The 25727-nt window shown below is 42.0% G+C and overlaps 1 protein-coding gene across 4 annotated transcripts in view; it reads left to right on the forward strand.

Annotated features, from left to right (window-relative positions):
- The first annotated feature begins 1639 nt into the window (after positions 1–1639).
- Positions 1640–25727, forward strand: part of RIC8B (RIC8 guanine nucleotide exchange factor B) — a 28750-nt gene continuing 4662 nt past the window's right edge. For 2 of the 4 annotated variants that reach the window (XR_014555606.1, XM_083700530.1), the window contains exons 1-9: positions 1640–1886; positions 4661–4708; positions 9523–10131; positions 11946–12040; positions 19928–20090; positions 21666–21761; positions 22400–22544; positions 23956–24100; positions 24972–25091. Coding sequence is in view for 2 of the 4 variants with exons in the window: in XM_083700530.1 (XP_083556656.1) it covers positions 1806–1886; positions 4661–4708; positions 9523–10131; positions 11946–12040; positions 19928–20090; positions 21666–21761; positions 22400–22544; positions 23956–24100; positions 24972–25091 (1502 nt within the window). In the remaining 2 variants the exon portion in view is untranslated. The remainder of the gene's footprint in view (positions 1887–4660; positions 4709–9522; positions 10132–11945; positions 12041–19927; positions 20091–21665; positions 21762–22399; positions 22545–23955; positions 24101–24971; positions 25092–25727) is intronic. The other 2 variants (XR_014555607.1, XM_083700531.1) reach the window with 1 other exon arrangement.

Consider the following 25727-nt stretch of genomic DNA (forward strand, 5'->3'; position numbering starts at 1 on the left):
AACCACACCAGACCAGACCAGGCAGCAGCAAGAAGAAGCTGGCAGCGGCGGCAGGTTAGGGGTTAGGGGGCGCAAATTACTTGCCTTGCCCTGGGTGCTGACAACCCACGCTACGCCGCTGAACCAGGCCACTGAATCTAGGGACTAATACCAAAAAAAAGTTTATTTGAGGACTTACTTGGATTACTTTTGGGAATTCTGTGAAATGTTTTCCTTCTATCAAATTAGGAGGATTGAATGGCAAGATTTCCCATGGTCCTTCAGAAAGTAAAGTGAATATTTTTCAGTATTCAAGCTGTAGATTGTAAGCCCATACATTAGCCATTAGGTTCTTTTATGTTTGATTTTTAAAAATATTGGTATGAGGGGTTATGATATAAATTAAATTTACTGAGGGACTGTATTGTAGTTAAGGGCAAATGTCGTTTTGATGGCTGCGCTCTACCTCTGCAGCTGCAGGCAGCAATGTTTCCATATATCAGTTGCCTGGAAACCACATGAGGGAACCTGCTTGCTGGTTTCCTATGGGCCACTGTGAGAGCAGACTGCTGGACAAGATGGGCCATTGGCCTGATCGAACAGGCTCTTGGGTGCTTATGATAAGCCCAGTCCAAATCTCACTGAAAGTGGCTAGGAAGGTGCAATATAGGTGCAGAGGTGTGCAGTTAGGCGGAGGCACTGCCCGCTGCAAAACACTTCTTACGTAGCCTGCAATCCGACATACACTTGTAGGTGATATTGAAATCAATGAGGGTTCCCCTCCTTTCTTCTGAAGACACATACAGAACTGCACTAAAGCAATGACAAACCTAGACAGCATCTTAAAAAGCAGAGACATCACCTTGCCAACAAAGGCCCATATAGTAAAAGCTATGGTTTTCCCAGTAGTGATGTATGGATGTGAGAGCTGGACCATAAAGAAGGCTGATTGCCGAAGAATTGATGCTTTTGAATTATGGTGCTGGAGGAGACTCTTGAGAGTCCCATGGACTGCAAGAAGATCAAACCTCTCCATTCTGAAGGAAATCAGCCCTGAGTGCTCACTGGAAGGACAGATCCTGAAGCTGAGGCTCCAATACTTTGGCCACCTCATGAGAAGAGAAGACTCCCTGGAAAAGACCCTGGTGTTGGGAAAGATGGAGGGCACAAGGAGAAGGGGGCGACAGAGGACGAGATGGTTGGACAGTGTTCTCGAAGCTACCAGCATGAGTTTGACCAAACTGCGGGAGGCAGTGGAAGACAGGCGTGCCTGGCGTGCTCTGGTCACGAAGGGGTCAGACACGACTAAACGACTAAACAACAACAAGAGTTTAAAACTGGTCCGTCAACCCTAGAACAACAACGTCAGTCCTCCAGATGAGCCTCCCGTAAGGGATTCTTTTGTCAAAGATGACCGCGCCCTAATCGGTAGCTAGGCAAGGTGCCCCACCATGCATTGCGCTCCGCCGGAGGGTTTGCAAAGCTCCTCGGGAAATGTAGTCTTCTCTAAAGAGCCGCCTCGGCGAAGCGCTCCCCGAGGTAAACAGAATCCAGCCAATAGAGAGTGGGCCGCCCGCCTACTCGGCCCTCTGCCAGCCAATCGGAGGGCCAACACTGCTCCTCGCGGGGCGGGGCTTGCTGCTGCTGCTTCTCCCACCGCGCGTGGCGTAATCTGAGGTGAAAGGTAGAAGGGTCAGGGGAGGCGGCCACGGAGGCTGTTGCCGTTGAAGCTGCCGCGCGCCGGCGAGGGAGGAGGGGGAGGAGGAGGCGGCGGCAGCGGAGCAGAAGAGGCGGGAGGGGCTGCCTGGCCGCGCCCTGCTTCAGGGATGGCGTTGGAAGCGGCGCTGGCGGCGCTCGGTGGGCGCGGCGGCGGGGCCGAGCGGGACCTGAGTCGCTTCAATGAGCAGGTAACGACGAGGCAGCCGGCTGGGCTCGGAGCGCCTTTCTTTGCTCATGGCCCCTCAGGAGAACGCCCACCCTTCTCTCGCCCCTCGAAGCGGCGCCGCGCCGGGGGGTCCGTTGGAATGCGGAGGGAGGGGCGGGACCCTCGCGCTGCGCCCCAAGTCGCCTCCCGCTGCTGCTCTTTCCCGGTGGGCTGCTACTTGCAGAGCACCTGGAGGCCCAGTTCTTGGGTCTCGGAAGCGATTCGGAGCCTTCCCCCGCCCCCCCCCCAACAGCTCTTCTCTAGCCATGGGGCATTTGGGCTGCATTTGGCACTGGCTTCCCAGCAGAATTGGGTCCTCGGTGCCCCCTTCGTGACTGTGAGCAGATCTTTGCCGAATCTATCCAATCTGAAACAAAACAAAATTGAATAATTAAATAAATATTTGATTTTGTTTTGTTTTTGAAAATCAATAAAATGCATTTTAAAAAAAGAAATCTATCCAATCTGATCAAACCAGATTAATTCTTGTAGCATTTACACCAGTATCTTAATATTTTGCTGGAAGCCGCCCAGTGTGTCTGGGGAAACCCAGCCAGATGTGCGGGGTATAAATAATATACTTTATTATTATTATTATTATTGTTATCAGCAGCAGCAGCCCTGTGCAGCCTTAGCATTTCTTTCCCTGTGGGAAGCATTATTTTTCTAATCTACTGCGTTTCGTATTGTAGGTAATCCTAATTATACTTGCCCTCCTTCCCCTGTCACCACCATTAGCAGCCTGCAGTTTCTCTTGTATTTATTTAAATAGGTTCTTTTTATGTTTTCCAATCATCTTCAGATCTGATCTTGACCACAGCAGAACGCACACCTTCCTAATAGATGTTATTTTTTCTTTTCTTTAGGATAATGGTCTCTTCCCTTTCTTAAATGGCTGTATAATACTGCAAAGATCTGTAACAAGTTCAAAGAGTGTGTTGTAGCAAATATGTGTGGCCATAAGCTATGCACATCTCTGAGTAGACTAAAGGGCACGTATTATAGCATGAGGAGGTTTGGAAACAAGGAATGCTTAAAAAAAACAACCCAAGGTACATTAAAATAACGGCTATCTTCCTACAGTGTTGTGGCTACTAGAAGATCCCTCCCCCAAATTTGTAGTATTTCCTGTTAGTTAGATTATTATTATGTAGTATTTCCTGTTAGCTAGATTAGACAACTGTCGTCGTCCCCCGTCCACCCCTCCTCTTGTGCTGTGGATTGATCCATTAAGCATCCATGCTGCTTTGAGTTGAATGCTCTAAGCAAGGTTACCTTTGAAGCTTCAGTTGGCCCACCAAGCTGGTTGCTTAGTTACTGGAGTGTCAGCTATAGCAACCTTGTTCCACTGATCTACATTGCTTTCTAGTGTATTGCAAAGGTAATTAAAATGTCTGATCTAAAGCCGACTGGTTGAAATATTTATTTCTTGATAGGTGTGTATTATATTCAAAGTGTATTATAACTGGGTTCAGATTTCAGGTTGCAGCCCATGCCAGGAGATAAAGATACATGTTTAGTAGTTTTACATTTCTATATGGAGGTCAAATTGTCAGGCTCCTTACGCACTATGTTTAAAGGCCCTCTCTCTTGTTCTGGTCCAGCTGTGCATTCATCCTGGTAAAGGTAAAGGTAAAGGGACCCCTAACCATTAGGTCCAGTCGTGACTGACTCTGGGGTTGCGGTGCTCATCTTGCTTAATTGGCCGAGGGAGCCGGCGTACAGCTTCCGGGTCATGTGGCCAGCATGACTAAGCCACTTCTGGCGAACCAGAGCAGCGCACGGAAACGCTGTTTACCTTCCCGCCGGAGCGGTACCTATTTATCTACTTGCACTTTGATGTGCTTTCAAACTGCTAGGTTGGCAGGAGCAGGGACCGAGCAACAGGAGCTCACCCCGTCGCGGGGATTCAAATCACCGACCTTCTGACCGGCAAGTCCTAGGCCCTGTGGCTTAACCCACAGCGCCACCAGGCCTCTCCTTCTGATCTCCGGGAGCAAGCAGGATAGGAGGAAGTGATCCTTAAAATATCCTTCTAAGCCAGGGGCCTCCAAAGTTTTAAGACCAGGGGGCACATTTGGAATTTTGGGAGGTTGGGGTGGGTATATGTCACAAAAAATGACTGCTGAAGGGGTGTGGCATAATGGTTTCAACATAGGAGAAGCTGAGCCAGTGCAAACAGGAACTGAGTGGGACACGCAAACAGTCTCTCATAAATTTTCCAGAAAATTTCCCAGGGACTTTTTGTTTTTCTTTTCTTTCTTTAATAAATTTCAATACCACCCTTCATCCAGGGATCACAGAGGAAGTGGGGGTTTACAATATAAAAACATAAAAAATAATTCTTCCCACACAGTTGAAAAGGTCATGCATAGATTGTTTAATTAGCCAAAAGCCTTGCAGAAGAGGAATTAACTGGTGCCCCCTGTCCTAAGCCATTTAGGGCTTTAAAGATAATAGCTGGATCGGTGTAATGTGATTAAAGGCCATCTTAGCAAGTGGTGTACCTATAGTCTTGGCAAGCATTACTTTGCTAATAAATTGAGTATCATAAATTGAGTAAACGCATATACTAGGGAGTAAGCCCCACTGTGCTCAGTGGAAGTAACTTCTGAGTAAATGTGCGTAGAGTTGCACTGTTGACATCCTAAGGTTAGCCTCTGAGGGGATGATAGAGCATTTCCTGACAAAATCAGATAGCTTGTATGAGGACTATTAAAACATTTTTAAGAATGGATATTTGTTTTTTGTTTTCAGAATAGGTCCACCTTCAAATTTGAAGCATCAGATGAAGAGAAAAGAAAGGTAAGAAACACAGAAACAGGCGTGTGGGGGTGTTTCTTCATGGTACACTGAGATATAGGGTTCTTACGGGCTATAGGTAGTCTGCTTTTCCTCTCCCTGCTTTGCGTCTGTTATAACAATGCCAGGATTTGTTGGCGACCATTATACTTAGGGTTGTTTCTGTTGTGTATATTTGAGGTTTGTTGAATTTAATAACTTAAAATCAAACTTGGGCCTGGGCCTGTTGTTGTTCAACATCTTTAAAAATGACTTGGATGAAGGTATTGAGGGAATGCTCATCAAATTTGCAGACGACACTAAGCTAGGAGGGGTAGCCAATGCGCTGAAGACAGAATCTGGTTTCAATATGACCTTAACAGATTAGAGAACTTGGTCTAAACTAAAAAGAAAGAAAGAAAAAGAATTTCAATACCTGCAAATGTAGGCAGGAAAAACCAGCTGCACAGATATAAAGTGGGGAATACCTGTATTGACAGTAGTACATGTGAAAAGGATCTAGGGATCTTAGAAGACCACAAGCTTAACCTGAGCCAAAAGTGTGATACAGAAGCGGAAGCAGCTAGTGCTACAGTGACATTGTACCATCAGCAGGTGTTCTGTTCCCTTAGATTAGATGTCAGTGTGGAATCAGCCCCCCTTTTTTTGTTTGTGTATATATAGGTTTCACCTTATTTTTTGTAACATAATTTGTAAACAAAAAGTTGCTGAAATTCATAACAATATTCATTGTTGGGCATTAGTAATTTTGGGCTTTTTAAAAGTCACACCTTCCAAATTGCAGTGAATCCAGAAAATAAGCATTAATATGTATAGAAGGGCTTATTTTTGCATGTGAAATTATACAGATAACTATATCATCATGTTTTATATACTCTGATTGCAGCAGTAGTAAATTTGTTCCTTCCGATCAATAATATAGCAGTTGAAAGCTGTGGGGAAATGGGCAAGAAGGTAAAATCTTTTCCCTCTTAAAATAGGAAGAGACATAGTTGCCACATATTTATAGAATTAACATTTCATATCAGTTGTCCCAATGCATACGTCTGTAGTTAATGTCAATTGATCATTTTATTTTACTTTAGAAGATGTATTCATAAAACTATTTGGATTTAAGAGATGATGAGTTATGTTTGTGACAGTACACTTTGTTTGAAAAAAAAGGCTTCATGGGTCATGATAGTGACTCCGCCTTCTCACCTTATTTGTGGTGAAGTTTAACATAATGATATAGACAAGTAGCTTTCTAATTTGTTACAATGGTAATTTGCTAGTTCATGGAGATGTCTGTATCAACACTCTGTGACTTCCAAGGATTTTTAAAATTGTGCCTTGGGTTGCCTGTTCACCAGTCTCTCTTTAGGGCAGGGATGTGAAAATCTGTGGCCCCCAGATTATTATTATTATTATTATTTTATACCCCGCCCATCTGGCTGGGTTTCCCCAGATGTTGCTGGTCTAGAACGCTTGTCATGGCCACTTGTCAGGGATGATGGGTGCATCTGGAGGGCAACTGGTTTTTCATCTCTACTTCAGTACATCTAGATTATGGGTCACATAGGGAGACACCATAGTATACCTAAAATCAGTGGAAGATGCAGGTAAATTAGTGAATAATATTCACCTGCAAATTTCACATAAGCGCTAGTACTGTTGGCTGATAGAGGAGCCTTTTTGGCACTGCTAGTGTATGTATAATTACTGCCTAATGCATTAGAGACCTTTTTGTTGTTCCTCAGAGTCTGCTCTTCTCCCTTCTCTTTCCCCTCCCCCCTCGCCCCAGTAGATGAGTCACGAGTTGCAATGCAATCAGGGGTTTCTCTGGAGAACATGCTTTAACCCCCCCCCCCACATATTACAAGCTGTCTTCTAACTGTAATAAGTACATATCAGATTCTTAAAAGATAGGTGAACGCTGGTTGTCTAGACCTGATTGCTTCTGCCTTAAGGTGGGGAAATGAAAGTAATTGGGAAAATAAACGCTAAAAACAGGAACTGAGTGTAAAGAGATGACTTATGGCTCCCTGAGAATGCTGGCAGTCTGGAACAATATGGAGGCAAGGCGTATAATTCACTGACTCACTAAATGAACTTAATCTGCAACTTAATAGGGGTGGTTCAAATTCTGTTCTTTTAAATCCTTAATTGCTGGCTGTTCTAGTCACTAAGTTATTCAGCATAATTCATTTTCTCCATGACTAAAACGTTTGTCCTTGTTGTCTTCACCATTATCATACTATGCTGACAAAAGAACCCCTAAACAATGCAGATAAGAAAAAAGTGTAAATATTTTTCCCCCAACCCCAAATTGTGTTTTGCTAACCATAGGTAGCAGGAACAAATTATCCGTGTAGGGCTCCACACAATGTGACGTGCCTTCTTACCGTGTCTTGTTCCATTCTCATGCTCTCAATACTCCCCCCCCCCTCTCCAATTTAGCCACCCCAGGAGCACAGCATGCAAAAATATTTGACAGTGGACTCTATTATTAGATTCTAAATCACTAGCATGCAGCTTAAATTAAGGTGCCGTGGTTTCAGTGGCACCAGGGGTCAACAAAACCCACCTTTCTTGCTTGTCGTAGTAGATTGATAAATTTCTCTCTCTTTAATATATCTTAGGCCAGTGTTAGCTGGGTGTTGGCTGTTATTTTAGATCACAATTTCCCACCATCCCTGGTCATTCACCATGTTGTCTGTGGTTGATGGGAATTGGAGGTCACCATGTTGGATACCCTCTGCACACCTGCTTTGGCAGCAGTTGCTATCCATATTGTGTGTAGCTGGGCAATTCCAGAAATATCTAGAATCCCCTCATCATAGAGACTTTTTTGTGTTATAAACTTTCACTTTGTCAGATATATTAGGTGAAGTTTGTGTAGGTGTGGCTTGTTATGGACAATTGCCAGCTACAGTTTGCATGGCACAACAACTTGCTGGTCTGTGTTTGGCAGAATAGGATGTTTTGCCTCCCTTCCCCACCCTCCCAGGCCAACTTGGGTTCAACTTGAATAGCACTTGCTATTTTCAGGGGCTATTTTCAGGTCAGATTTTAACTAGGTTCTTTATCCTGCATAGGCAACAGTAGGAATGCTATTAGCCCATACAAGAGTGGTGTGAGAATTATAGAGTAACTAGACAGAGATTCCAGCTTATTTATGGACTACTTTATTCCCAGAGTTCTCATTGACTTGATTATAGTCATTCTGACCAATGAAAGGCTGCAGAACTCAATTGAATTCAATAAATTAAGAACATGCCTATCTCATGAGCCCCCTAGGGAGGGCTTAATTAAAATCAACTGAGAATTTAAAATTGAGAAGACCCTGGGTCAAAAGACATAATGAACTGCAAAATCTTAAGGCCAGGCCAGGAGAAGGAAGCATGACATGATGCCAATTATTATTTGTTCGGGAGGCTAGGAACATCATGTACTTTAGTAAATAATCCCCAAGGAGACTAAAATACTAGGGGCTGCCAGTGGCCCTGTGTAGTGTGGTACGTGACACTTTTTTCTGGCTGGGCAATTTTGTAGGGTGTTTTTTGTTTTGCTTCCCTGCTCTTTGTGCTTCCCAAGTGTTTCTAGAGCAAAAAACACCCCACCATGTAGAATTTTGAGTGGAAGCTTCCACAAAACAGTCCTTGTGTATTGTTTGGTCTCTACATCGATGAAAACAAAATGGCTGCAAGGTTCAGTAAGATCTTAGCAATTCCAGAATGGCTAGATTTTACTTTGCTATATGTGGGAAACTGCATTTGGACAACCCCATGGGGGTTCTGCATTCCTGCATGCCTTTATCTGATCTGTTTACAGTAATGGATTTGGAGTTGATAGCAGAATGCTCTCTGGCCAACATAGTACTCACTGGTTTTAGAGTGATACTTGTTGCTTTATTTCTAATCTCTTATTAAGCATTTATGAACCTAACACAAATCAATGTCTGAGTTAGTGCACCGAGCAAATAATAGAAAGTTCAGCTGTGTAGGTGATAAATGTTGAAGAGAGAATTTTCTCATGTCTCAGAAATTATATTTGTTGTACAGAGTACACACTATGCTTACATTTGTTAGCAACCTGGCACTGTTACTTGAAAATGACACAAGCCACTATACAGCTTTGTAGAGCTTTAATATGGTCATCAGCCCTTGAACTTGGCCATGATTTGTACATAAATGCGGTAGGTTTGTGCCATATACTTGCAAGTTTGTGAGAGCTGTACCCTAAGAGGCAGTCTAAAACTGGTAATTTTAAAAAAACTTCTTGATTTGATAACCACTTTATAATGTGGTGGTACATAAATTTTGTTAAATAAATAACATATTTTGTTTGTTTTTTTAACCTAAGTTAAAGGATGCATCAATAGTAGTAGTAGTAGAGTAGTTACTGTAGTCCAAAGTGCCTACAGCTATATGCATGGGTGCAACTTGCTTTTTACTTAAAAAACTGAGTTCCTGTGATTATATCATCCTATTCAGGAGTATCCTATACTTTCTGTGGCACAACTGAAGACATTCCTGTATTTTGATGCTTTAGATCAGAGCCAGCAATTGATATGCTAGAGAAAAGTCGAGTTGTACTATTCTTATTTGAATCCATTTGTTGATGAAATCAGACATAATCTAGTTCTGATTGATGCAGCCTTCCTTTTGAAATAATTTCACAAACTGTGAGCCACACAGCATACGATAAGCTGAAGCTAAAATATTTTTAATACTATTGATACTCTATGACAAATCAAAGGTGGGGATGGGTTATGGGTGTGTTACATTGTAGGGCAGAATGGTAAAATCTCATTCCTTTTTTCCCTGTATGTTCAGCAACTATGTGAAGGAATATTGCTTTTACTGGACAAAGATATAAAAACATCCTGTAAAGTCATTTGCCTGGAGGCTCTCCGCATACTCTCAAGAGACAAAAAAGTATTGGTTCCTGTAACAACAAAGAAAAATATGCAGATCTTGATGAAGCTGGCAAAGCTGGACACTATGGAGGATTCTTTGGAAGATGTGACAGATTTCCCTGTCATAGTGGAAGCTTTAAAATGCCTTTGCAACATTGTTTTTAATAGTCCGGCCGCACAGAAACTCAGTCTGGAACTGAACCTGGCAGCTATGCTTTGCAATCTCCTGAAAAAATGCAAGGATCAACAATTTGTCGAAGACATTAAATGCTTTGATTTGCGTCTCCTCTTCCTCCTCTCCCTTCTGCACACAGATATCAGGTCACAGTTGCGTTATGATCTCCAGGGATTGCCACTGTTGACTCAGGCCTTGGAAAGTGCATTTAGCATAAGATGGACAGATAAATACATCACAGCTGAAGACCAGGAAATGTCACCGTTGTCACTGCAAGAGACAGATTGTGCCGTTGAAGCACTGAAAGCTCTCTTTAATGTAACTCTTGACAGCTGGAATGTACACAGTGAGGTAAGATTTGAGTCTGACATATCTTGCCCAGGGTTATTTCTCTGCCAGAGGATTGCATCTGAGACTACAATTTTACATCCTTGCCATTGCAACAGTTGATTGGGAGTAGCATCCCAAACGCAATGCAGGATGCAGCATAAATTTCAAAAGCAGAGTCTTCTGTTTATCTGAAACTGAATTTTCCAGTTTCTGGAGTCCAAGCTCAAGTGTCCAGGACAAGAGGACCTATGATTTAGCTAAGTGTTGCATAATGGTGCCCTCATTATATGGCACAGAATATTCTGTCCATATTATTTGATCTATTGTTTGGATGCAGTTTGGCTGACTAGAAAGGCCCCACCACCACCAAGCAAAAAAGTAATTCTTCTTGGGAGATGTGGACACACCAGAAGAAATAGGAGTAACTTAATCTCCAATGTGCTGACCTACAAACAGTGCCAAAGAGAAGTACTGCTCCTGTTTGAGTGTGAAAGAAAACACACCATATGTAACTTTTAACTGCCAAGTTTTAATTGTAAGTGGACATTTCCAAAAGATATTCAGCATGGCTTGTTATGAAAGAAACCTTGTCTTACGTTTCTAATAATCTAAAAGTACTGTAAATGGTACACTAACTACAGAATTGCAAGGTGTTGCAGATATACCGTATTTTTTGGCCCATAGGGCGCACCGGCCCATAGGGCGCACCTAGTTTTTTTTTGGGGGGGGGGAAATAAAGGGAAAAAAATTTTCGGGATGTAGGCAGCTCTCTGCAAGCCGTGGGAGCCCAGCACGAAGTCGCCCGGGGCGCACTCTGCTGTGCGCCCCGGGTTTCGGGATGCAGGCTGCTATCCGCAAGCCTAGGGAGCCCAGCGGGAACTCCTGCGGGCTCCCAAGGCTTGCGGATAGCTTCCTCAAGCCTGGAGAGCGAGAGGGGTCGGTGCGCACTGACTCCTCTCGCTCTCCAGGCTTCAGCGAAAGCCTTCATTCGCCCCATAGGACGCACATACATTTCCCCTTCATTTTTGGAGGGGAAAAAGTGCATCCTATAGGGCAAAAAATACGGTAATTCAGGATGGAAAGATGAAATCTATAAGGGAGAAAAATTGAATTGGCCTTTATTTTCTCCCCCCTTTTTTGTAGTAATTTTCAAAATTAGAATTTGGGTAAGAGTTTCAAAGGAGAGTATTGTTGTACTGTACTGATGGGAGAAAAGAATAATGAAGCCAGTAGTTCTGTGCCTATTTTTCACATTTTCACTACGCACAGTAATTCTAGTGAAACCTTACGTGATTAAGTACAATTGAGTTGTTATGGCAATACTATGACCTAATAAACTTTGCTCTTTGTGGGGCAAAATGAATGAAAGTAACATACTATTTCTTCCCATGGGCACAGTATTGCTTCTTGCATGTTCTGCCCCATCTTGTTTTGGCCTTTAGTAAGGAGAAGAGCAAAGGAAGCTATGGGGAAGGGCAAGACTGGATGATCCGACTATGTATGTAAGAAGGCCGGGTTGCTGCGGTGGGGGAATTGTTTGTTTTAACACCAGATTTGAAGAACTGTCAAGAAGAACCAATTCAGTTGTGGAGAAAATAATACCTGGCAAGAATGGCATGATTTTGCATGAATAATAATTGAAGCCTTACTTCTATTACTTATTTTGAAGACTGAGAAAACATGTGAACATATGAAGCAAAGTTCACACACCCATATGGGTTTTGTACTGTGCCAGCCTTTTAATTTAATCCCTGTTCTAATTAGGACTCTTAGAAGTCCCCATTTGCAGCCTTGATAATTAAATATGTTTCTCTTCATAATTTGTATGTCCACAGAACGATTCTCATGAATTTCGTTACATGACTGCCATTCTTCGTCACTGCTTATTAACTCTGGGTCCTACTGAAGACAAAACTGAAGAGTTGCACAGGTTAGTGAAATTACAGGTCCGTTTCTTTTAGAAATAAATGCTTCTTGTTTGGCTAGGTCAGGGTTAGGGAACCGGTGGCCCAGGCATCTAGCAAAATCTGCAAGGCCGCAAGTTCCCCATCCTTGGGGTAAGTGCTTGTCTGCTTGATCTAATACATCTTTGCTTGCAGCACTCTGTTAACCTTTGGGTTGTTTTTTACAGTGAAATCAAATACTTGTAAAATCTTTTCCTTTTTCTTTGAATAAGTAAAACATAAAGGTGCAGAATTATTGGAATAAGACTTTTGCCAGTTGCCTCAAAAGCAGTACTGTTCAATGGCAGTAGTTTGCTTAGCACTTGGACATGTTGCCAATCAAACGACTTACCTAACAAGTGTGTACATGTGTGCAGAGAAGTGAAGTGGATTACCTCTGCTGGAGCAAGGATGTATACAGAAAGCCCAGAAAGGCTGATGATTTGTTTTTTTTCTTGGCACTGGATACTTATTGTCTAAGCCAGGATTAATTTCCATCCTTCCCAAAGCACTCACAGTGGTGAATCTAAGTAAAAGTGTGGATCTTAAGATACAACCTTGTGTTGGAGGATATTTGAAAGCCTTTTCCTCTGTTGTACATATTAAATAGAAGATTAAATTTTGATTCAAAAGCTCTGGAAATATAAGACTGTGTTGTGTGGCCCTGTACCTGCCATTGCAGATTTCCTTTGTACACCGGACCAGCACATGGCTTCCAATGGTGGACTCTCCTTCATTAGAGGTTTTTAAGCAGAGGTTGGGTGGTCATCTGTCATGGATGCTTTAGTTGAGATTCCTGCCTTGCAGGGGGTTGGACTAGATGACCCTCTGCGTCCTTTCCAATTCTGTGATTCTGCAGCCTTGACAAAATGGTGGAAGGGCTCACCTGAGTGAATTGGCCTTAAGGATAGATAGGTTTGCGGGGGGGGGAGGGGGCTGCTGCTTAAGGCACAGTCTGGTAAGAATTCTAGTTCTGGGGTCAACAACCATAGACAGCACAGTCAAGTCATTTGTGTATGGGCACACAAACATGCCCCTTAATACTTTGGTCCTCAAGCTCTGATCCTCCATATGTATGTATGGTACTTCAAGTAAAAGTCAGAATCTGCTGTAAATAAGAACATAAGAGCCTGCTTGGCCGGGCCAGTGGCCCACCTAGTCCAACATCCTGTTCTCTAAGTGGCCAACCAGGTGACTGTAGGAAACCCACAAGCAGGATTCGAGCACAAGAGCACTCCCCCCCCCCCACTTCCCACCCCAACCCCATGGTTTCCAGCAGCTGATATAAATAAACAGTGGCCTTCTGTACCAGGTACCATTGAGATACCTAGAACCTCATTAATTGCTCACTTGTTTCCCTTCTTCCCTGCCAATATCTCAAAACATTTGTGGGTTGGCCTTGGCATTAAGAGCATAACCTGAAGCAAAGCCTGCCAAAGGTGAGTTTATTTATCTTGCTAATGCCTAGCTCTGCCTGATCCCTTATGTTAGGCATTTAACAGCTGCAGCCACACTACCGTGTTAGTAGCGCTCTGTGATCAACCTTGCTCCGTTATTTCTGACTCCCGACCCAGTTCTGCAGTCTTCCCTGGCTCATCATAACCTAGTCTTTCTACCCTGCACTCTGTAGTTAACAATTCCGTTCCTTGTTCTCAATAGCCCTATTCAGGCATTCTTAATGTCGCTTAAATGAATACATGAGGAGCATAGAGCATGCATCAATGTGCATAACTGTTCTCCCTCTGCATATTCAAGGGCAACTGTCAGCAGTAGGAAGGCTTCCTTTCTGCAAACAGTTGCCATTCAACACATGGAGATAGGAATGATGGAGCAGAGCTAACAAACATGTGCACTCTTTCCTTCTCACCTGTTCATTTAAGCCCCACTTATGTACACCTGAATAGGGCTAATACGTTGTTGTTTTGTGCTGTTCCCTTACCTGCTCATATCTACCATATCTACTGTTCGGGCATTACTTTGCTCTTCCCCTACATGGTGAGTTCAGGGACAGTCCTCAAACTCATGCACTGCATCTCTGCTCTGTGTTCCTGTGCATAAAGAGGGTGATGCCCAAACCATCATTTGAACACTTGGTCTCTCTTGACCTGGATATCTAACACACACACACACACACACACACACACACCCCCTTCTGACAGTGAATGGGGAACAGAATGAACACAACCTCAAGGTTCATCTTGCTTGAAGGTGAGGATGGGGGAGTAACATCTGAACAGGCCGTGGGATAACAAACCCTTTAGGATTCTCTCCTGTTTGGTACTATCCAGTGGTTGGTGCTGTAGTAGTAGTAGTGTGTAGCCGTTTTAATATTTATATTTGGCTCTCACATGACTTGCTATTTCTTCATTTGGACCTTCTTTGGCTAAAAAGGCCAGGTGTTTCTCTGCTTGTTCTGTTATGTCCCTGTTCTATATCATCCTGAAACATGTAGACCTGTTAATATATCCTGGAGGAGGCAATTTTCTTTCTTTTTGCTAATGATCGCTTTCTTTTTGGTCAAAATCACTGTGCTTCATGCTCGCTAAGGTCAAGCTGTCAGGAAGGCTCATGACTGTAGAAGACCTAGACAACTACATGTCCTACCAGGTGTTTCCATGAGATTTGGTGAGGGAATGCTCCTTGCTCTTTGAAAATTTAATGGCAGTTCTGATGTGATGACACACCTGCCTTTTTTATTTAGGAAGTATAAGTAGTACTTCACATTTTTGTTCAAGAGCAACAGTCTGAACTGAAGTTTTATGCTTGCTTCTGATGTATTTTTGAATGATATGTTAATTGTTAGTATTGGAGTACATAACCATAAAAAATTACTATGACTCTATTACAGACTTCTTATTTTAGTAAACAAAAATGGTTTGTACTTTAGTATTTTTATTTTGCTTTTTATGTATTCCTTTGAAGGCCTATAAGGTGGAAAAGCAATCTAAAAACCTAAAAATATTTTGCGGCGGGTTTCTTTGTAACCATAGAGGATTGCAAACTTTATAATGAACACACAGATACTTGACTCATTGTGGTTAGCATGCAAATGATCAGCCTTGTCAACCCAATGAATTACATAAGATGGATGGAGGCTTATTGGTGGTAGAGTCCTGTGCTCGAACAAAAAATGTTAATGTGCGCAGAGGGGTGAGAGAGCACAGAACTGCTTCACTCTCTTTGCATGGAAGATTTAGGTCTCTTAGCAGAAGGTGTATCAAAGTCGTCAAAGAGAAGGGTTGGTTTTATCAAAGAAATTTATTGGTGGTTATAACAATTTAATTTTTTTTTTACAAATGTTGCCCCCTATTCACCGACCCCAAATTGCTCCAGAGGATTGGGGATCATATAGGAGGAGAACAGGGAAGTTCTCTTTTACTCACAAACTGTGTTCCACATACACCAGGGGTCAGCAACCTTTTTCAGCTGTGGGCTGGTCCACTGTCCCTCAGACCATGTAGTGGGCCGGACAGTATTTTTTTGGAAAAAATGAATACGTTCCTATGCCCCACAAATAACCCAGAGATGCATTTTAAATAAAAGCACACATTCTACTCATGTAAAAACACCAGGCAGGCCCCACAAATAACCCACAGGTGCATTTTAAATAAAAGGACACATTCTACTCATGTAAAAACACGCATCCGCCGGCCGGATTGAGAAGGCGATTGGGCCGCATCTGGCCCCCGGGCCTTAGGTTGCCTACCCCGGATATACACAATTATTTACTCAGATACAACCCAGAACATTTTCATTGTCCAATAACACAATCCACACCCTTGGTTATGCCGCCCTCAACTGCTTATGAGTGCAATTGTGAAATTAAAAATTTATACCCATGTAAGAAACACGCAGGTGGTGCTGTGGTCTAAACCACAGAGCCTAGGACTTGCTGATCAGAAGGTTGGCAGTTTGAATCCCCACGACAGGTTGAGCTCCTGTTGCTCGGTCCCAGCTCCTGCCAACCTAGCAGTTCAAAAGCACGTCAAAGTGCAAGCAGATCAATAGGTACCACTCCGGCAGGAAGGTAAACAGTGTTTCCGTGCACTGCTCTGGTTTGCCAGAAGTGGCTTAGTCATGCTGGCCACATGACCTGGAAACTCGGCCAGTAAAGCGAGATGAGCGCCGCAACCCCAGAGTCGTCCATGACTGGACCTAATGGTCAGGGGTCCCTTTACCTTTACCTTTAAGAAACTAAAGAACCGCTTGAAGTAGAATTTTCTATATGCGAAAACTGATATTTATTTCAGAATAGTGTGTGTGCATGACATAGAAAGCAAATAGCCATTCTATTTTATTGGCCTAGCCTGAAAATTTAACATTTTCAAATAGAAGGACAATATAGTCATACCTCGGATTAAAGTCGCTTCAGGTTGAGGGTTTTCAGGATGCGCTCCATGGTGATCGGAAATAACGGAACGTGTTACTTCCGGGTTTCGCCGCTCGCGCATGCGCAGACACTCAAAATGATGTCACACGCATGCACAGAAGCAGCAAATTGCGGCACACGCAGGCGCGGGTTGCGTTCTGCTTTGGATGCGAATGGGGCTCCGGAACGGATCCCATTCGCATCCAGAGGTACCACTGGACATGCCATTTTATCATAAGTTGAATTCTTGACCTTTAAAAGTAGCAGGGGATGGAGAAGTCTACCTGAGACCCCAGAGAGCTTCTTAGGCGTATACTTTTTGCTTTATTCATTCTTCTACATTGAAAAGCAAGCTCTAATTCTGTGTGCTTGTTATATGGACATGGATTTAGTTTTAATAGACCGTGAATAGAAACCTAAATATATATTTTTGGAAACTTGGATATATATATGTTTAAATTACATTTACATTTAGAAATCATTTTAAGGGGGAAAAATAAGGGACAAATGACTTTTAAAAACACTTATATAAATTGGTTGCCTTTAAATTATAGAATACTTTTTATTCCTCCCTGTTTCTAACAGGATGCATATGAGAAGCTTATATATCTTATAGTGCTATCCATCATGTCACTTAAAATATTTGAAGATACTCTTTAAATTATTGTATGCATTAAAGTAAATGCCATGTTTGCCAACTAACTTTAATCAAGGCTTTCAGTGGTGCTAAACAGTTGTTTGCTTTCACATTTGCATATCAGGAGGGGGCTGAGAGCGTGAGTAGGTGGATGTCATGTCCCAGTGATTAATGATCTCTAAGAAGCTGAGAGAGGGGATAATATACACAGCATTTCTACCCCCTGGAGGAAGAATGCAAACACCATTGTGCAGATCTGTGCACAGTCACTGACTTCCTGGTAGCTGGAGAATTTCATACACTTCTTGGCCACAAATAAAACTGTCAGGCGGAGTGACAAAGATCAGAAAGCCAAGCTTTGGTTATTGAAAAGAATAGCTCGAGCACAGTGATCCAGAAAATTAATTTTGTAGGTGTTTGGGAACACCATTCTTATTAAGAAACCAGTAAAAAGGGGCCTTCTGTGGAAACTATCCAAGCTGCCAGTCCCCGTCCCCACCCCTGATTCAATTTTGCTGTTTCTTGCCAATTCAGTTTTACTGAAAGCAAGTTACCTTGCAAAATGTGAGGTAGCTACAGCAAAACCCAGCCTCCCATCTTGTGTTCTGCATCTCACTTTCTCTTGATGCTGCTTCCAGAAAGTAAAAAAGGAGAATGAGCTATACAGTACTGTGGTCACAGGCATGGTGAAAGATGTTGTGCAAAAAAGAACTTCTGGTAACTACTTCTAAGTAAAATGTTTGCACAAAGTGAGATAAGAGACAAGAATTAGTGACTGAAGCCATTTGCTGACTTAGATACACTAGAAATCAGTGGAACTTGCCTGTATGGTCTGTATGAATCAGAATAAAAGTGAATGTATGTTTGCTCTTTGCCTGTGCTAATGTTGTGGCTTAAATGCCTTCTAGGTACATAAGCAGTTTGTGAACTTCTAAATTTAATGCCAAGAAGAGATGTCTAGCCTACAGTGTTATCTTTCAGCCATCAAAATTGTAACACACTAATCTTTGGAAGTATGATTTTAAGATTAGCTAGCTACACAGGTAGTTTGGGTGGGGGTGGAGGTTGAGAGGATGGAGATTTTGAAAAACAAAGCTTATCAAAATTGCTTAAGAAAGCCTTTTGCAATGCTTTTCAAGCTAACAACTTCCCAGAATGGAAATAAACCACAAAACAAGGAATACAAATGAGCTAGACTAGATAAGCCTAAATTGCAGTTCCCACTACATGATATCTTAGTGGTGTGTATTAGAATAACAATGCAAATTTCTCCTAAAACCTTTCTCTAGGTTGAATCTTGCTATTCTAGAACATTATTTTTTCAGCATGGGAACTTTTAATTTGCTTAATGCATAGAAACCATAAAGTGCTGGGTCATAAAATTTATATACAACAGGAAAAGGAATGCAAATTATACACAAACAGAACAAAACCACTTATCAAAATGCAATATAAATCCTAACACAACTGCCAGTGCTGAGTAAGCATTGTAAAGGTTTTTCTTCTTTTGCAAAAAACAAACCCAGAACAGACAAATTGGTATAAATTGCTATTCCCAGTGCATTTCAAGAAGCATCTCTTATCTAGGGAACTGAAGCCTGCTAACAATCTTGACGCTGCTGTTTACCAAAGCAGCTATTTCCTTTGTCTCCAAGCTATTGCTGTATAATAACCTAGGATGACTCCTGCTGAAGCAGGTCAAAGGCCCATCTAATCCAACATCCTGTTCTCACAGTGGCCAACCAGAAGCCTGAATGGGTGGTAGGGTTATATGTATAACATCACTGGTGCACAAATTCTAATGCAGACTGCTCACTTGTGTTCTTTTCCCCAGACTTCGCCTTACTACTTTCCCATAAGACTTTTCTCTCTACTGCCAGTTGCCTGTAGGATTGCCAGTTCTTGAAGTAAAAAATTATGGAACTTAGGCAGGGCCCACCTAGGGGAGTGTGATCCTTTTGTGGCTTCACAACAGTCCTTGCTGCCCTAGGGCTTGTTTGAGAGAAATGGCGAGATCTGGATTTATTATTATTTTTTTATCACATCATCTCAGGAAAGCCTCTATTTCATTTGAGTCCCTGCCCACCAAGTAGTACTATCTGTGCATGCTGTTGGGCCCCTGCACAGACCACAACACAATCCAGGCTATATATGTGGCACAATGAGAAGGCAAAACATACTCACAGAATATATGCTTCAAATGGGCCAAACCCCAGACTACATGCGACATCATGTGTTCGTTATATGGCCAAAGACTTTGGTGTGTGTGAAAGAAACAAAACAGAGGTTTTGTGTGTGTGCCCATTCATGGGAGGCGCTCACACCAGGGAGTAGCTTGGTCTCTTCAAACAAGCCTTTAAAGTAGAGATCTTTCCCAGTCTGCATCTGTATTGGAATTATTTGTAGACATGTTATTCTTTGGGCGTTTGCCACTCTTGGGCTCCTTTGAGAGGAAGTGTGGCATATAAATCTAATAAACAAATTTCAAAAGGGCTAAGAACTTGCTGCTGCTTAAAAATGCTAAGAATTTTAGGAAGATGAATTCCGTACCTTCTTCTACACTTCATGCTTCCATTCCATTGAAGTATACCTGCAATCCTGTTGTTATTTAAACTTTGGAATTTACCTTTTCCTTTATTTGATAATCTCCCCAAAGTCTACCAAATCCCTGAAAATTCTTTGGAATCTAAGACGAAATGTTAGAATGGGGTGTACTATGTGTTATACAGGTACAGCATTATAATCTACTGTTATGCTAGAACATACAGGTTCTTCAGCACAAATGCTTGGCATTCAGATGTGGTGTTTGCTGGCACGGTATGAAGAAAATAGTGTCATGAATGAGAATGTTTTTAAAATCTGTTTCAGCAACGCAATCAACCTTTTAAGCAACGTTCCGGTTTCTTGTCTGGATGTCCTTATCAGTCCATCGACACAAGAGGATCCCGAGGACACAGATATCAAATATAATGGCATGAATATGGATGCAATTCAGGTGCTATTGAAGTTCATGGAGAAGAGAATTGACAAGGTTAGATTGTTTTATATAAGAGCTAAAATCATTGTTTTTATACATTAATTAGATGTTCGTTGTCTTGTGACAAATGCCATCTTTTAAAACAGCTGTGCGTGGAAAAGCCACCTCTGGAAAGACTTTGATTTGGAGAAAAGCATTAAGTATCCCCCTCACCTCCTGGTCACTTCACCAATCACATTCACGGCCTTTTGTCACTTGAATAAAAGCACACATTGTTGCGAACCTGTTATATGGCTTGCAGTAATAATGTCTTGTTGGGCCTTAAAAGCTGACACAAGCTATCTCTTAATAACAAAAATGGGCCTGAATCAGAAATCCCCAAGTTTTTACTTATTCTTAACCATCTAATATTTTCAAGTTTGGAAGATGGCCTTGGGGAAATGCAACGTCAGGTAGTTAGGTCTACCTAGGTTTTTTATTTTAAAAAATTGTGTTACATATTCAGTGTTTGCCTACAAACCAAATCACATACAAGTGTGTAGAAAGATGAGTGTGATTGATATCAATATTTTTATTAGATACTAGGGGGGCATAAAAACAAATATTTATGCCATATTTGAGGGATCCTCTGTGCAGAGCAAACAAAACAGCACATGCACACACAAACATACAGCTATTTCTCACTGAAGCACTGCTTTTAATATAAAACCCACAAATGAAACATAGACTGATTAGTTTTATTAAAGTAAAAGCTATTTGTTGCTTCCCACAATCAGCAGAGGTCCTCGAGTGTGTGTACACACACACACACAGACAGACACACACACACACACACACACACACACACACACACACACACACCAACATATCATCACATAGCCATTAAAATAATACAGTACAGATGGAACATATCGTTCATCCAAAATCAGAAAATATCATTTCCTTACCTAGACAAGAATAAACACTAAACAACTATTGAAAGGCAGACCACTAGTGCTGTCTAATGCATGGAAGGCAGTGTTGGGACCAAGTGAGCTTCCTTGTGCAAGGTGTTCCATAATTGGGGGGCTACCACAGAAAAGGCCTGTTATCTTGTTCCTCCCTACGAGTATCTCTTGGTGGAGACACACAGGATGTCTTCAGATGATGATCTCAGTGTCTAGATAGGCTTATACAGGGGAAAGGAGGCTTTAAGGTATTGGTGTCTTGAACCATGCAGGTCAAAGGCAGCACTTCAGATTGGCAGCCAATGTAATTTAGACTGCGTAGTCCCCGTTCATGTTTTGGCTGCTACATTCTGCAGTAGCTTTGATTTCGAACCTTTTTCAGAGACAGCCCAATGTACAATGCATACATCATGATCAGGAATATTTGAAAATCATCCACATGTCTGAAAACATGTCATAAACACGCCTGGGAACATTAGCCAATCACAGCTCTGGAGGCATTCATTTGTGAATTTTCAGGTGTGGAAATGCTCTTTAAATGGTATGGGAAAGACACGAGGGACCTGCTGTGGAAACTTGGTGATTTGTTTTGAGAAACACTAGAGCAGGAATATGGAGTATGGTAGAAAATCCCAATGTTCTTGGAAGAAAAATGATGTTGTCTTGTGATTTCTTATTCTAGGGAAGCAGCTATCGGGAAGGTCTCACTCCAGTTCTCAGTTTGCTAACAAGATGCTGCCGATCTCACCGGAACATAAGGAAGTTTATTAAAGCTCAGGTGAGATACCACAGAGATGAAGGTAACAAAGGAATACAAACACTTGACAGGAAGGCTATTTTAAATATTCAGGGATCTTGTTTATATTTTCACAAGGTATTATAATACCTTTATCTTGCTTTGTAGCCTTGGGAAGCCCTTAGAGTTGCTTGCAAAATTATTGCTTGCAAAAAACTCACACTCAAATGGGGGAACCTTTGGCCCTTGAGATGGAGTTGGAATCTAGCAACCATCGTCCCTGCCCATTGGCCAGGCTGACTGAGACTGACAGGAGTTAACCAACAGCTTCGGGGGGGCAGGTTTCCCATCCCTGGAGTACAGGAACGGAAGCTGCATGATGCCCATATGGAACCAAGATTATTCAGGCAGCATTTCTTGCTCTTATCCTTTCCCCTTGGTCTCCTACCGGGCACTGTCTCCCACTGATGACCTTTGAGACAAGCGAGTGGGTCTGAGCAGCTGGGTCTCTTCCCTGTATTCTCTTACTAGTAGTTGCTCAGCAGCAACAAAGGAATGGGGCTAAGTAGAGCTAGGCAGAGTGTTAAAGCAGAATTTTTACAAATACTTTTGAATAAGAAAGTGTGGTGAACACTTTCCACTGGAGATTAATTGCTCTTATTACTTGTTTTTGTCTTTAGGTGTTGCCTCCCTTGAGAGATGTATCTAATCGCCCTGAAGTTGGCACAACACTGAGAAACAAACTAGTGCGACTCATGACTCACGTTGACCTAGGAGTGAAGCAAATCGCTGCAGAATTCCTTTTTGTTCTTTGCAAGGAGAGAGGTACAGGCTGGTTCTTATAATGAATGTGGGTGGTTATTCCAGACTTCTGAACAATTGCTTGCCTGGTTATCTTCTGACAAATAGAATTTGCTTCTGAACAGTCACAAATGAAAGTTTTTAAACTGGTAGAGAGTTTATTGAAGTTGTTAATATGTCACAAATGCCTACTTGAATATGGGCAGGTGGGACAATAAACCTTTTTTTTTAAAAAAAAATAATTTTTATTAACAGGCCAATCAAATCACATTAATTCCAAATCACATTAATTCCAAATTACACAGCCAAATTTTAAAATTTTTGTTGGGGGTACCCATGCTTCGAGCTCTGAAAGGGATCCAAACATCACTCTTGCTGCTGCTTTAATATACATAGTTCTGTCCAAATAGTATTCACAGTTCTATTCAATCTTCTCTTTGTTGTTTTCCTCATCTTCTTCTTCTTGTTATCATATATTCCTTTCTTTGTGATCTCTGATAGTCTCCATAAGTGGGTTCAAAACAAATGTCGTTATGTCCTGTGTGGATTTTACACTCATCCAAGAGCCATATCAAAATAGACATCATTTCAACACCTCTGTACAAAACGTTTCTCACAGTCTGTCCTGATCTCCACAGGCCTGCCGCTCTCATAAATTTTCTCCGGGGGCCCTGCCAGGCCAAACTCACATTCCGATGATAGTAACAGCCATAGTCCTCCTCCCCCTCGTTCCTCCTGCGGGCAGGCCTGCCATAACAATCTCTTTTTATGACTGTGTCACAGAGAACTTTCTTTCCTTTCTCGATGTTCCCACAAGCCATATCTTTGATTAGTAATTAATTTCCACACAGCTCTTATCCTCCTGCTTGTGATCAGTAATTTGCAACGATTCTTTCTTAGGGGGGAGGGATTATTGGGTACTCACATAACACACACAAAAAAAGTTTTTTCAGGTGGGACAATAAACCTAGTGGGTTTATTTTGCACGTCTGAATTAGAGGCAACTCTGTAACACCCCGCCCACACACACACACACACATTAACAGTGTTGTCATTTCTCCAGTATGGACAGTTGTACTATATAGTTATATATAAACATCTTGCATTTTATATAAGAAATTGGAAATGCAAGTATTTAGTTGCCACAAGAAGTGTAAAATTCTAAAATCAAGGTTTAAATTAGGTTATTTTAGGTGACAATATTTTCCTTTAGCCATGCATGCTGCTTTTCTTAGTTGAATAACTTTTTTCTCTTTTCTTTTTCTCAACTCTTAAGTTCTGTAGAAAAGCAGAAGACATGCCAACTTCACTGGCATCTTAGAACTGTTCCATGCCACATCAGACAGGGAGCATTCAGACAATCTGAAGACTTCGTTTATGTTTGAATGTGACTTAAATTTAACAAACTTGTAGAACTCTCTCTCTCACTTTTCAGTTGACAGCTTACTGAAGTACACTGGCTATGGCAATGCAGCTGGGCTACTGGCAGCAAGGGGCCTATTAGCAGGAGGAAGAGGGGAAACCTGGTACTCGGATGACGAAGATACAGACACTGAAGAATACAAATCTGCAAAGCCAAAGTATGGTACTGCTTGGGTCTCTCACCTCAACCCCTCTCGCCTCCAGTGTATTAAGTTTAGACTAGTTGTAGTCAGCTTTGTATCCTCCAGATGTTTGGACTACAACTCATGTGACCTTTGCTGATGAGAGTTGTAGTCTACAACCTCTGGAGGAGTACCATGTTAGCCACCCCGGTCTTGTCTCTAACGTTGTCTAAGATATGTTCTTTAATTTTTTGGACCTCTGTTTTATCACAAAGGGCTGAATTGTGGACTAAAACTTTGATTACCGTATTTTTTGCTCTATAAGACACACCCGACCATAAGACGCACCTAGTTTTTAGAGGAGGAAAACAAGAAAAAAAATATTCTGAATAAAATGTTGTTGAAGAGGCTTTGCGCAGCTATCCCTAAAGCCAGAACAGCAAGAGGGATTGTTGCGCAGCTCTCCCTCTTGCTTCAGCGATAGTTGCGCAGCCTGCATTCGCTCCATAAGACGCACACACATTTTCCCTTACTTTTTAGGAAGGAAAAGGTGCGTCTTATAGAGCGAAAAATACGGTAGCTTCAAGTGACCTTGATTGTAATGGGTGCCCAAGGTACTCCTAGAATTGCCTGCCTGGTGAGCTTATTACTAAGGGTTCTTTGGTAGATAAGCCAAACTAGATAAGCCAATGTAGATTTGAAAGTTGGGACTACTCACAGGTTTTGGTGCCATTAAGCATTTAGGTATGTTCATGTGTCTTAGATGTCAGCTATAAAGTCAATAAAGAATAAGCTTTGTGAAGGATTATTGGTTATATTTGGTTTTTTTAAAGCTGCCTCATGGGAAAAAATCTTATTTTTTCTTACATTCTCTTTCCCCTTCCCTCCCCGCCCCCCGACCACAAAGCATCAACCTTATTACAGGTCATTTAGAAGAACCAATGCCCAACCCAATGGACGAAATGACTGAAGAACAAAAAGAATATGAAGCAATGAAACTTGTCAATATGTTTGATAAGCTTTCTAGGTAATGTAACTAAGTTGCTTTTCATTTCTGAGGGAGAAATTCTTTGGCTCAGTAGATTGGTCTTGAGACTAAAATGGCCTGGGTAGCCCTGAAAGATGATTTCTGAGATAGATGGAGTCTCTTATTAATTTTCCTGGACCTGTCAGTGGTTTTTAATACCATCAGCCATAGTATTTTACTGGACACACTCGGTGGGTTGGAAGGAGAAGGCACGGTTTTGCAGTGGTTCTGCAAACCAGGCCAGTTCCAGAGGATAGCATTGAGAGGCTTCTGTTTGATTGACCCCGTGGAAGTTAATCCATGGGTTTCCTCAGGGTTCCATTCCATCTCCAATGCTGTTTGACATCTGTATGAAGCTGCTTGATGAGGTTACCTGGAAATTTGGAGGCTAGGTGGCATCCTATTTCGAGAGACAGCGGAGGAATGTGCCTTTGGGGGTGAGATCAAGCTGTTGGAAGGTTGTAGCACCTGCTGTGACTGTAGAGACTGATATGGGAAAGATATGTTTTGTTGCGACTGGGGCAGATGAAGACATCCAGCTGTGCTGCTGCAAATGCACAAACCCAAATATTCCTCATTAGCCATATATGAGCATGAAGCTTTCCAAATAATTGGATAAATGTTTTGTATTCTTCT

This window comes from Podarcis gaigeae, assembly GCF_964106915.1.
Source record: "Podarcis gaigeae genome assembly, chromosome: 10".
In the NCBI taxonomy this organism is placed as follows: Eukaryota; Metazoa; Chordata; class Lepidosauria; order Squamata; family Lacertidae; genus Podarcis; species Podarcis gaigeae.